General features: G+C 44.6%; 1 protein-coding gene across 3 annotated transcripts in view; it reads left to right on the plus strand.

The window, feature by feature from the left end:
- The window catches only part of NME7 (NME/NM23 family member 7), an 83,673-nt gene that overhangs the window by 8,975 nt on the left and 61,170 nt on the right, over positions 1-13,528 (plus strand). For all 3 annotated transcript variants that reach the window (XR_004960950.1, XR_004960951.1, XM_036273162.1), the window contains exons 2-6: positions 3,815-3,922; positions 4,715-4,881; positions 8,223-8,333; positions 11,341-11,391; positions 12,366-12,573. Coding sequence is in view for 1 of the 3 variants with exons in the window: in XM_036273162.1 (XP_036129055.1) it covers positions 3,815-3,922; positions 4,715-4,881; positions 8,223-8,333; positions 11,341-11,391; positions 12,366-12,573 (645 nt within the window). In the remaining 2 variants the exon portion in view is untranslated. The remainder of the gene's footprint in view (positions 1-3,814; positions 3,923-4,714; positions 4,882-8,222; positions 8,334-11,340; positions 11,392-12,365; positions 12,574-13,528) is intronic.

Genomic DNA, 13,528 nt, shown 5'->3' on the forward strand with positions numbered 1-13,528 from the left:
TTGTTGCCCGTTGGGAGGGAATTTCCCCTGAAATGCAGCGTCATAGAGTGCGACATGCATTTTTCAACACGTGGATAGGATTCTAAGTCTGACCGGTGTGGCCCGGTTTTCGTTGCTTTCTAAGGTCTGCTCTCGGGACATTAAATGGACAAGGCTTCGTCTCGGGTTCTGGAGCCCCGGCAGGCACAACAGCCTGCGTGGACGCTGGTCCTGTCTCCCCCAGGTCCCTGTCACCGCTCTCAGGAGAGTACGAGCATGGGGTCTCGCTCTGGTCAGTGTGGCTCAGCGTTAGAGCCTCGGCCCAAGGGTGGAAGATTCTGGGGTTCAATTCCTGGTCAAGGTCATGTACCTTGGTTGTGGGTTCGATCCCTGGCCCCAATCAGGTTTGTGTGGGAGGCCACCGGTTGATGTGTCCCTCTCACATCGATGTCCCTCTCTCTCTCCCTGCCTCCCTCCCACTCTATCTAAAAATCAATGGAAAAATATCCTTGGGTAAGGATTAAAAAAAAAAGAGCATGGAGTCTGGATGGAATCCAGTGGCCTGGGTTTGCCTGTGAATAAGCTGTCTCATCTTGGACATATTTTTTTAACTTACCTGAGCTTTACTGTCATCATCTTTAAATGGAGATCATAATACCATCTCTCACAGTGTTGCCTGGGTAATAGGTAAGGGTTTAGGTCTACGTACTGAGCACATGGAAGCACCTACCAGTCAGTGCTGGCTCTCAACCCGTCACTGCTATTGTTCTTGCAGCAGGACTCGTGATGACTTGTTGACATATTTGGGTTTACATTGCTGGGCTCCTACAAGTCAGGGATTGTTTCTTGGACTCTAAAGAATGTACCACAAAGCTTGGCAGCAGATAAACAGCTGGTAAATATTTGAGGAACGAATAAGTCAGAGCATGAATGGACTGTCTGGTCATCTGTGGACATTCCCCCACCACACTTTTTTTTTTATTGTGGTAAAATACACACCAGAAAATTTACCATCTTACCCATTGTAAGTATACGATCAGCTCGGGGTTACCGAATACACTCACGGTGCCGTGCAGTGTCACCACTGTCCATCGGCACAACTCTTCGTCTTGAAGCTCTGGAACCATGGAGGTGAAATAAAGACGCTCCAGGCAACCATCTGCTGTGCCTTTGAACCCACACCGAGTCCACTCCTGCGTCCTCTGCACCCGTCTCTCCCACGGATGCCCTCTGGTCCGCGGACTGACGGCCGCCCTCTGGGAGCACGTGCTGCGTGCAGAGTGGCTCCTTTTCCAGGGCCTCTTACCGCACACCTGCAGTGAGCTGCCAGCCACTGCAGAGGCCTCTGCGGGATCCCTGCTCCTCCACTGTCACGGCGCCTCTGCTTTCTCAGGGTGCCCCTCGCCCCCTCTGCCGCTCTTCGGCTGATCCAGAACTCGGGGTTTCTTGGGGTGTTGTTCTTTGTATCCCACTTTCCTGGTTCTTGGGAGATACCATCGGTTCACTGTAAGCTGCTTTGTCAGCCGGAAACAGTAGTCCACATAAGCAGTAGTTTATTTTCTTTGTTTGAAAAGTGTTTTCTGGTTCGTGTGTTGCACAAAATTTGACTACCTGCCTCAGAATTGGAGGCTAACGGGTCGTTGTGGTTGGTCCACCTGGGTCCGCGGAAGCACCGGGTTCCTGGGTTTTCCTGTTGCCCGACCTCCCTGCCCTTGGCCTTCCGCTTCCTGCTGGCTGTGCCTCATTTCCTCCGTCTGGAATGTCATGCGTTTGTTCAGTGTGAAGGCAGGCGTCCAGCCACGGCTTCGAGTGAGTGAGTTTTTTAATAGAGAAAGTAAAATGTTTAATAAACTACCATTTTTATATTAAAAGAGAAGCATAATACCAGAAAGCACAGTGAAACCTGAACGTAAGAAAGCTGTATTGATAAGAATCGATAGGCAGAAAGACGTATGAAAAGCTATTTACAAATGTCATGGTATGTGTCCTTACTTTACCTTTATTTTGTCTTGACTAGTAAGCGTTGTTTAGATGTATCTTTTATGGATGATTGTGGGGAAGATAAAATAGTGTGTTAAAAACTACCTACAGCCTTGGCCGTTTGGCTCAGCGGTTAGAGCATGGCACGCAGACTAGGAAAACTACCTACATTATAGTTTATGAGTATAATCATAAACATAACTAGGCATACAACTTCTACTAGAATTTATAAGTGAATTATTAACACAATTCACATTTATAAGTGAATTGTTGACATCTGTATACCCTAACCAGAGACTCAGAACCAGAATTAGCAACAAGACTCTTAGACACCTTTTCCCCTCTGTCTTCATTTCGTAACGAAGGACTTTGGGGGGGCTAAGAGTATATGTATATATATGTGTGTGTTAATCCTCACCTGAGGATATATTTTCCATTGATTTTTAGAGCTGCCCAGCCAGTGTGGCTCAGTGGATTGAGCGCTGTCCCATAGACTGAGAGGTCCGATTCCCAGTTGGGGCACATGCCCAGGTTGTGGGCTCAATCCCCAGTAGAGGGCATGCAGAAGGCAGCCGATTGATGTTTCTCTCACATCGATGTTTCTTTCTCTCCCTTCTTCTCTTTCTAAAAAGTCAATGAAAACATATTAAAAAATTTTTGGAGAGAGTGGAAGGGAGGGAGTGAGAGAGCATGAGACAGAGAGAAACAGCCGTGTGAGAGACACGTTGATTGGTTGCCTCCTACAGAAGCCCCTCCTGCATGGGCCCCGAGAGCCCAGGGAATGAACCTGCAACCCAGGTCTGTGCCCTTGACCGGGAGTCAAACCTGCAACCCTTCATTCCGAGGGCCGACACTCTAACCACTGAACCACAGGCCAGGGCTTTATTTTTCATAATATATATGATGGGGAATCCTGCCTAATAGTCAAGGAGGGAGGACCAATCTTTGCCTTACTTTTTAAATTTTATCCTCTGTGTCGGCCATAAGAATGCACCTCACAAACCCCCAGTTGGAGGGAAAGTGAGTGATCGGGCCCCTGCTCCTGTGCTCTGCGGTCCAGGCTGCTTTTGCAGGTGGGGCCCAGGGTGTGCGTCCCAAGGGTGGCCAGCCAGAGCCTGACAGGAGCAGGCGTGCCCCGGAAGGCCAGGGGCGCCCCCCAGGGCTGGACAGCCATCCAGCAGGACCCGGGCCTCTCTCCGGCCTTCCCGCAGGGTCAGGCTTGTCCCAGGTCAGTGGGCTTCCCTGGCTCCTCCCCTTCTCTCTGGCAGGAGTTCCCTGGCAGGATGTCTCCTTCAGGCACGCGATTCTTTCACATTTAATCCTCTCTTGGCGTCTCATTGCTTCTCAGAGGACCTAGACTTACACATTCTCCTACAGTGTCTATAAGGAGAGACGGTGTTACTATGGCTTTAATGACAACGCTATGTTAATACTGTGAGATACTTAAATTTAGGAAAGTTAAAACTGTATGTAACTGAGAGCTAGCCACTCAGAAACTTTCTTCTTCGTGGCAGTGTATTCATTGTCTCTGTCGGTGCACTTGCTGTCGGCTAGACGGGCTTATCACAGCAGTCAGAGCCGGGCTCGTGTTCCGAGATGGGGTCGCCGCTCAGGCCTGGGCGGCTGTGAAGCTGGAGGGACACAGCTGGGGCCAGCTAGTGAGAAATCCGAAGAACGTGGTTCTGAGAGTATGTTGGCACCTGATACATTGTAGAAAGGCAGAGAAATTTGATATAATAAGTAGAGCAGATGGTTTGTTGTACTTATTTGGTAGTTCTTGCTTTCAATTTGCATGATTTCCACAAGAGGGCTTATATTTTATGTCTTAGTGTTAAAACCCTTCTTTTTCTTGCAGAATCACAGTGAAAGATACGTTTTCATTGCGGAGTGGTACGATCCCAACGCTTCCCTCTATCGGCGTTACGAGCTTTTGTATTACCCAGCGGACGGGTCTGTGGAGATGGTAAAGGAGCCTCTTGCTTGCAGGGTGGCAAGGGCTTGACGTCGGCGTAGAGAGAGGGATGGACCGCCCTTCCGAGAGTGTGCTTAAGAATACTTCCACAGCCCTGGCCTGCAGACCAGAGTCCCGGGTTCAGTTCCCGCTAGGGGCACGTACCAAAAAAATAAAAAAGAATACTTTTACATAGACATTATTAATGGAAAAAATAGGGAATTCATATTTTTCAGGTAGAGAACTGAGGTTGGGCTATCCAGGTTTCAGATTAAGAGGTAGTCAGTAAGCGGCTCTAGGTAAAGGTGATCATGGTCACAAATATGTCACCCTTATGGAAAGCTGTTATGTCTGCAAAAGGCCAAATTGAAGAAGATTGGGCTGAGGTCCTGCTTATTTTTTTATTGCTGTTGTTCCTTCATTAGAGCCTCTTTTTATGGATAACTCCATTTGATATTGGGGTTTTGTGTGGGCAAGAAGGCAGAGATTTGGAATTTCTCTGGAATTTCAGGGGTACTAATTTGCTAAAACAATTTGGCAGTAAACAAATCTTTATATTCAGGGTTTTTGTTTGTTTGTTTGTTTGTTTTTTTTAAGCATTGAATTTGTAAGAGGAATTGTTTATGTTATTGCCGGAGTAGACTAGGAAACACAGAAGTTCTAAAAGAAGTCATGACTTGCATCTGTAGCAAAAAGCGAAACAATGTAACCTCTGTAAGCAGAATTCAGAACGTTTTCTAGTTTATAGTATGATTAACATCCCCTGCTGACCATTGTTTCGTTGTGCGGTTGCTTTGGCTCTAGCATGATGTAAAGAATCACCGTACCTTTCTGAAGCGGACCAAATATGACGACCTCCACTTGGAAGACTTATTCATAGGCAACAAAGTGAACATCTTTTCCCGACAATTGGTGCTGCTTGATTATGGGGACCAGTACACAGCTCGCCAGTTGGGCAGTAGGAAAGAAAAGTAAGAAAACAATTATATGATCTTTTTCTTTTCATTTCGAAAATATTATGTCTTCCTACCAAATTCCAACTTGTGTTTTTGTCTTGTGTGTACAGTGGAGATAGTGTTCAGTGGTCCAGTTCGGTGCTGCGACCTTTTTAGAATTCTGTGGACCAGGTTCTGTGATTTGCTCTTCACTTGGTCACCAAAGCACTGCCCATAGCCTTAGGCAGGGATTATTTTCTGGAGGAAAAAAATGCAAACTTTTTATGCACCCTCAGCAGCTGTAGTAGCATGCACCTCACTGGAAACTGAGACCGAACAGAAAGTCTTGGTGTGTAGGATCAACATGGCTTATGCCGGGGAAAGTGGTACCTGACCCTGTAGATTTTCGTTGGTAAGATTAGCACGTGTGCATTTACAGATGTTGTGTTATTGGTATTATTGTACACATTTCTACCTTTTCACTGCTTTTTCTTTTTTTGGTTGGTTGAAGTGCAGGTGTGTGTGCCTATTGGGTCATATTTGTGTTTGTGGTGTTCTCATCTTTCATGTATCCACTCATTTTTTTCCAGCTCATTCTGTCAGTTACCAAGGTTTGTTCAAATGCTCCCTATACTTGTCATCTGTCATCTTCTTCTGCAGTTATGTTCATTTTCATGTTATAATGATGTCATTAGGTTTTAAAATGGTTAAATCTTCTTGGGAAATCAAGCCTTTGCTCTCACGGAGAGAGCGCCCTCAGCTCCAGCAGTGAGTTCTCCGCCGCGTCTGCTTTGCGGGCCGGCGGCTGCCCTGGCTCTGCTCAGCGCAGTGTGCGCGGTGCAGGCCCGTTCAGCTCTCTGCCCTCGTATGCTATGTCTTTCTGCATCACGCAGTGATCTGCGTTTAAATCCAGTCTGCTGTGCTTCGTCCTTCAATACTTTTTCTTCTTCAGAAATCCAGTAACCCAGCTTGTAGTCTTCGCCTTTTATTGTGTAGCACTTAGTTTTAATGTAACTCCTAATCTACTCGTGTTTAATGCCGCCTTCTGTCCCTGTGCCTTTTCTCCTGCCTGTCCTTGGGTTTTGTTACTGTTTGTGTTCCTTTTCTGACTTGTTTGGATCGGTGGAGGATGTTTCGGTCCATTCTTTTCTCTACTCGTTTGAAAGGTGTACACTCTTTTTCTATACGGTTGGTGCTTACCCGAGAAACTGCAGCATGAGTATTGAACTTCAAAGCCTCACGTTAGCCAATATCATGATCTGCCTTCCTGAAAATAAGAACCTCCGGACAGCTTAGCTCAGTTTTCTGCCTTGCTGAATTATACACCAGTTTTGTGGAGTATTTTTTGTGAACCTAATGATTCATCGTTATTGTTTTATATTATCCATATTCAATTAGATTTTACACTTTAGCTTTTGATTATTATTTTTATCTCAGACATTCTGTTTGTGAAGGCCGGCCAAACTTTTTCACTCTCCACTGCTAAGAAGTTTTAATGTCAAAGCACAATTTTCCTGTTTTTTGGTTTTCTTCAGTCTGTGTCCTAGAGAGCATGGCTCAGTGCAGGTGAGAGGGAGGTTATCACAGCGATGGTCCCCAGCAAACACCCCTTCCTGGTGGCCATGTCTTTGTTCGGTCCCCTCTCACATGGGCTCTGGGCTTCACCACGTGACTAGCATTGGCCAGAGGGACAACAGCAAGCGTGTGTCCAGGGGCTGCTTGATAGGCGCTGGGTCACGGACTCTGTGCTGGCGGCTGTGCATGGAGAGGCCTGGTCCGGCTCCCTAAGGGCGAGGGCTACGAGCAAGAGGAGCCCGCCCCTGCGGTCCTCAGTCAGACGCAGCTGCCTGAGTGACCCCAGGTGAAACCACTGCCCAGCCGACCTAAGAGCCTTGGGACACTTTTAAGCCACTATACTTTGGGGTGGTTTATTCTGCGGCAACAGATAACAAGGCACGATTCATATTTGTGCCACTTTAGTTTCTTCCTGAGTTGTCTTCACTCTTAAATAACACATATGATCCCTGAGGCCTGCCCATGACAGAGGAGTTTAGAGTAATTAATCACAGTAAGCAATGCTTTGTGTACTGTAGGCATTTAATTTTAAACCAGGTCCTGTCCGTTGGAGTGTTTCACATGGCTTCCCGTCTGCAGAGCAGGTGTGCCGGTGTTTTCTGCGCGCTGTGCCTCCCAGACGCCCTCCCAGAGTGGGGCATAAACGGCTCGTGGGCTGGACTTACAATACTGAACTAATGTGAGCCAAAGAGGGACCGTTTTAATTGTGTCTTCGGTGAAGCCCGACGATGTAAAATCCTGTAGGTGACTCATCTGCTTCAAAACAAAGAAAAAAGATAGTCTGGGACAGTTTGTAATGCACAGACCCGTCTCCATTTATGGATCCTGTGAGTTCATGTCAGCGTCAGACCCCTGAAAATAAAGTGGCAGCCATTCTTTGCCGTAACCTTGTGGCATACAAACTGAATTCCTCCAACTGGTCTGGTTTCTGTCTTGCACTTGCAAAGGTTCGCCTTCGGGATTTTGTGATTATGTCCCTCCCCCCCCTTTTCTTAAACATTAACCATGGCAGTGTTTGTGGTGCAGAAGTCAGACCTGGGCATGTGGTCACCAGGGTGTTCTGTTCTGAAGATGCCACTCACCAGCTTTGAGACCTTAGGCAAGCTACCTCTCTGGGCCTGGTTTCCGCATTAGTCAACGAGGGCGCTCAGGTGATCTCCATCGCCGAAGATCGATGAATGCTGTGGCTTGGGAGGGGGCGTGTATTGCTCTGGTGGAATCTGGGAGGAGACTGTGGTCTCCAAAGTGAGTGTGGCATCTGCTGACCACGTTCGTTGTCCAGCAAGACACGTTCGGTTCTTTGTGCATCGCTCATGCGGTGAATAGGGACAGAAGAATTTGTCATTCTTCCCGACTCAGTGCTGAACCGACTGCACAGCACCCACGTGTGAAAGCCAACAAGACCAGAAATCAAGCTTATCCTATATTTAATACAACTTCTTAGAAAATTTTCTCTTTCATAAAATGTAGTCTAAGAAATACACATTTAAAAAACCCATCTTCTAATTTTGGCATATTGAAAGGACACTTTTAGCGTATTTTCCCCTAAGCCATTCTTATTGTTATTGTTATTGTTATTGTTATTGTTATTCTTATTCTTATTCTTGATAGTTTGGGTTAATTTTAATTTTGTTGGGAAGAAATAGTTAATTAAGTTTGTGGCCGTTTTAGGAGCCCTTCAGTGCACCCCTCTTTCTAACTTGTTGTGATGTTTGATCAAGGAGATAGCCACTGCTTGGGAATTAAGAGCAAAGACTGGAGAGCTGTTTTTATTTTCAAACTTTTTCTTTCTTTCTACATAGGACATTGGCCCTGATTAAACCAGATGCAATTTCAAAAGCTGGAGAAATAATTGAAATAATAAACAAAGCTGGATTTACTATCACCAAACTCAAAATGATGATGCTCTCAAGGTAATTTGTAGATAATTTTCAGTTATGCAATGTCTGGTCCCCCCCCCCCTTTTTAATCCTCTTTTATTGTTAATGTTATTGTTTAAAATTTTAAAATCTCCCACTAAATGGCAAAAAATAGAAGAGTAATCTAGTTAGAACAAGAACATGTAAGACAGCTGGTAGTCAGCAGTGGTTGGATCATGCATGTCTGATACCTGTGTACTGTCTTCCATGCCCCCATCTGCCTTTATAACTCCAGGGTGTGACCATTATACGCCCTTGATGTATCAGTAGAACACTATGTAAACATGAAGGAGAAGAAAGGAATGTTACTTTATTTCCACTGGACATGGGAGTGTTATTGTTAAGGTTTTCAAGAGCGATGCATTTGGAAATGTTTGTCTTTAGCTCCTCCCAGTCTGTATAACGGGGAAATGTATACCTGTTCACCACTGTGAAAAGCCATCACTCTATCTGACTCGGTATGTTCCGAGTTAGTTGGGGAAGGTAGGACCGACCTGCAGCAGGGCACAGCTGCGCCACCGTTTTGTGTGTTTCCGGTCAGGTGTCTTCTCCCTGTGTCCCTGGACACCAAGTCCGCAGGGTAGTTGCTTTCTTTCTCTGTGACTACAGGGACATGGATAGCAGTAGCTAGTCAACGTCAAGGTGATAAGTCCGGTCCCTAGAAACCAGAACAAAACACCTTCAATTTCACCCCAATAATGATTTATGTTTAATTTGGATTTTCTTCCCTGAGTGAGATCTCCTGGCTTCAGATTTTTCTAGGAAGGCAGGAGGCTTATATTTCAGAGCAGAGTCTAGAGCTACTTTGCTTGTAACTATGCCCTAACCAAGTGTGTGACTGCAGACAATTTACCTCAGTTCTGTGCAGTTTCTTCATCTGTAAAATGTTGGTTATAACAGCACCTGTGTTAGAAAGGTGTTATGGGGGGCGGGGCAGGAATTTAATATATGGAAGGTGCTTTGAGAAACCTTGGCCCATAGTAAGTGTGCTTGAATGCTAGCTGTTATTAGTAGCAGTAGTACTAGTGACATTATTATTTAGCGGAAACCAATATATGAGTTAAATTGGTCATTTCTGCACGTATTGAAAATGCTTGCTCTTATAGTGGGCAGTGGGACCGAGTTCTGGAGAGAACTTTTGAATGGTTTTAGTGAGATGAAACATTTTTTATGTCTTTACACTTCTAACGCCTGATACTTTACCATCGAAGTTCCCATGTTAGGATGCCCAGGGAAACTTCGCCATTAACTGTTCATACCTTCTCTTGCATCTCTATTAATACCACTGTCGAGTCTTGGGTTTTACCCAACTTAAAGGCTAGGAGTGAGTCTGTTTCTCTCTCCTGTGCCAGCAGAAGACAGGAGACTTCTGGGTCAAAGACGGAGGACTGTGTTGGTCCCCCTTGCCTCCTCCCTGGCCCATAGAAATACTCCCCCATGGGCCCGGTGGATGTTGTAGCACCATTGATTGCATCACACCTGAGAAGCATTGAACTCGGGCTCCCACCGTCTGTCGGCAAGCAGCAGACAAGCCTGCTCGGGGCTGGAGAGAGGTGACCACATCCCTCAGTTAGTCCCATGAACAGAACTCGTGGAGATGGCAGGATAGAGAGGAGTCAGAGCCTGCAGCCTCGGCACAGCCAGGGGGGCATGTCAGGAGCACCAGAGACACCAGGGGAGCTCTCCCCGTAATTCGATCTTCTCTAAACCTATTTGTCCCAATGTTAGGTCCTCCTTAGCACAGTATCTTCAAGGTAGCTGCTGAGTTTCATCTGACGTTGCATTTCTAGTTCCTGGTTCAGTTCTCTAGGCAAGGTGGGCACTAAGTAAATATTTCGTGAAAGAATCAATGGTTACATCTTTGTGAGAGAATGGTGCTTTAAAAAAAAATTTTTTTTTCCTTTATTGATTTTAGAAAGAGAGGAAGTGAGAAGGAGAGAGAGATAGAAACACCAAGGAGAGAGAACATCAGTTGGCCGCCTCCTGCATGCCCCCCACTGGGGATCTGGCCCACAACCTGGGCATGTGCCCTGACCGGGAATCAAACCGGTGACCTCTTGGTGCAGGGTCGACGCTCAACCACTGAGCCACACTGGCGGGACAGAATGGTGCATTTCTTTATAAAGACACAACAGAACCTCTCTAGGTGGTGGTGGTGTTCTTAATATCTCTTTCCGTTTAAACTTTTTAGGTAGGATTGGATAAGAATGATGGGGAAAATAATTCATGACCTCTCACCTTGGTTTCAGTTTTAGATTTTGAATGGAGATAACTGGGGCTGTGACATGTTAGAAGAAAACAGTTTTAGTAGTTTATTAAGATTTTTCTTCTTTTCATTGATATTAAAGATTATGATTGTGTTTCTCCCCTCGTTTAGTAGTTCAATTGTGTTGAAAAACAGAATTGGTCACTTTGCAGTCTCGATGCTGACTCTTCTCAATGCTCCACGGACTGTTCCCAGCAGGCAGAGCCGCCTCGTCCAGGCCGCAGCACGGTGCACCCATTGCTTTTGCGAACTTTTCCCCTCACCCTCTCGAGTTGTTTTTTTCCTTTCTGAAGTTGGTAATAGAAGGGCATAAGCGCCCTGGCTGGTTTGGCTCAGTGGTTGGAGCGTTGGCCTGCGGTCCAGAGGGACCCAGGTTCGGTTCCTGCTAAGGGCATGTACCTCGGTTGCAGTTTGTCCCCGGCCCTGGTTGGTCGTGCGGGTGGCAACCACTCGATGTGTCTCTTTCACGTCGATGTTTCTCTCTCTCTCTCTCTTCCTTTCTCTTTCTTCTATCTAAACAAAAGATGGAAAAATGTCCTCGGGTGAGGATAAAAAAAAAAAAAAAGAAAGGGCATAAGCAAAAAATGGAAAAGGGGGAGAATTTGAGCAGAATATCTGGTACAAAAGTCATTAATTCACATTCAAATCAAATATATAGAGGATTTTATTTTTATTAATGCAAGCTAAAGTAATTTTTCTATGTAATCATTAACTATTATTTTGATTATTTTATAGGAAGGAAGCAACAGATTTTTATATAGACCATCATTCAAAGCCTTTTTTAAAGTAAGTGCTGAAGTTGGGGCTAATGGTATACAATGGAGAATATCCTGGAAAACAAAAGCCATAATTTTACAATTAAAATTTTTTTACATGAGAATAATCTGTCAAAAAAACTACAGCAACATCTTGCAACTACAGAGAACTTTTTTCTAAGAATTGGTTTTTCTGTCCTTTTACTAGATAAGAATTCTTATCTTATCATTAAATATCTTAAACTTTAATCAGAAGCAATTAGGAAGCAATTTAAACTATAAGGAGCATAGCTTTCTCTTTAGATTTCAGTAGATTTAAACTGGAGTAATAATTATATTTCATGTCGAATATTTATTTTTGCCATTCTTTTAAACTCTTATATTGGCATTCTCGTGTGTATAAATCAAAGTTCTTAGAACTCTTCTATTTTAAATAATTTGATATACATTTTGTTCCTTGAAATTGAGCAGGAAATCTATGTTAGAAGAATCTATGTTGTAAATATCCGCGTTGTTTTTAAGTTCAGCTGAACATTGTGCATCTCATGTTCCTGTTGACAACGGAGCGCTTCCGTTTCTCATGAAGGGTGCTAGCCCAGCTGCTGCCGTGGACATGCTGTTCCGTGTCCTGCACAGAATAGTGTTTTGTTTTGTTTTTTGAAGCTTGATATAAGAAATTTATTGCGTTATAGATTGTTTTAAACCAAGCACTATACAATGCATTTTAAGTCAGTGAAATAGTCTCAATTCAATGAAACAGTGATTTTTCTGTTAACAGTAGTTGCTTTGATAACATCAATTTGTAGCGATTTGGACCACTTCAAGACACTCAGTGCATGTAAATATTTCCTGCCCTTGTAAAATTCACTATATCCAATAGTTCTGAGATTATAGTATCCATATATGTGTTGAAATACTCAAGTTATAGTGTATCCTTGTTGTTAAGAGAGATACCTAGGTTGACAGAAAAATGAAGTGAATCCATCTTTTACCTTGTTTCCTAAGTGAGCTGATCCAGTTCATTACAAATGGCCCTGTTATTGCCATGGAGATTTTAAGAGATGATGCCATATGCGAATGGAAGAGACTTCTCGGCCCTGCCAACTCCGGGGTGGCCCGCGCAGACGCGCCCGGAAGCATCCGAGCCCTCTTTGGAACCGACGGCCTCAGAAATGCAGCTCACGGCCCCGATTCCTTCGCGTGTGCTGCCCGAGTAAGGCCTTTAGAAGTGTTTCAGTTCTGGTCTGGTTTGTAAAACATTTGATGGCAGAGGATAGCATTTCTGTCACCGCTGGCTTGGGGTGAATGCACACAGCTAATCTAGCAGAGAAAACCTTTCGCCTAGGGTTCAGTGGTGGTCCTTTGATGCAGCTTCCTTGTGAGCTGGTAATCTGGTCGCGGCCAAGACAACTTTTCTCCATCTGAAATACTTGTCCCATGTCTCTTTCCAAAGACTGGATTTGCTGAGGCTCATCACAGTTTACATTACTGAATTTATGCAAGAATACCAGTTTGTGGATAGTGAATATTCAAAAAGAAGCTATCGTTGGGTATATTCTCTCCTTGACACTCCTAACACTCTGTTTTCAAGCTTCAGACCGTTTCTTTTCCTGTGTGTCTCTAGTGTTTATGCAAAAGTTTTCCTACAGTTCTTGCCCATTTTCAGTTCATACAGATAAGGTGTGACACCGGTTTCCACTGATGTTGGATTAATGAGGTGCAGGCGTATCCTTGGCATCGTGAGAAGTTTCTCAGTGACTTTGAGATAGTTTTGAGTCTGGTTGTGTTTGCAATGAAATAATATCAGATAATTCTATAATAATCAATATATTTTCCTTACAACTCTTAGTAAATCTCTTCATGAGACTTGAATCTTATCACTGTGCTCTCAATCACTGTTCTCTTTTGTCTGGACAACTGCACAAGCTTCCTAATCCTTTTTTCTCTTCTCCTCTCACCGTCAAGTGATGGACATTTTTACCTTAAGTAAAACTAACTGTGCCCAGAGCGATATTTGAAAACAAATCGTGTTAACAATTCAGCTGTTGAAAAGCCTCCAGTGAATTAGTGTCTCTTGTGGAATAGCCTCCAAAGCGCCACCTGACGTGGCCCCTGTGTCTCCCCAGCGTCATCTCCCGCCCTCTCTCCCTGCACGCTGTGTCCCAGGT

This window comes from Molossus molossus, unplaced genomic scaffold (assembly GCF_014108415.1).
Source record: "Molossus molossus isolate mMolMol1 unplaced genomic scaffold, mMolMol1.p scaffold_m16_p_20, whole genome shotgun sequence".
NCBI classification, from domain to species: Eukaryota; Metazoa; Chordata; class Mammalia; order Chiroptera; family Molossidae; genus Molossus; species Molossus molossus.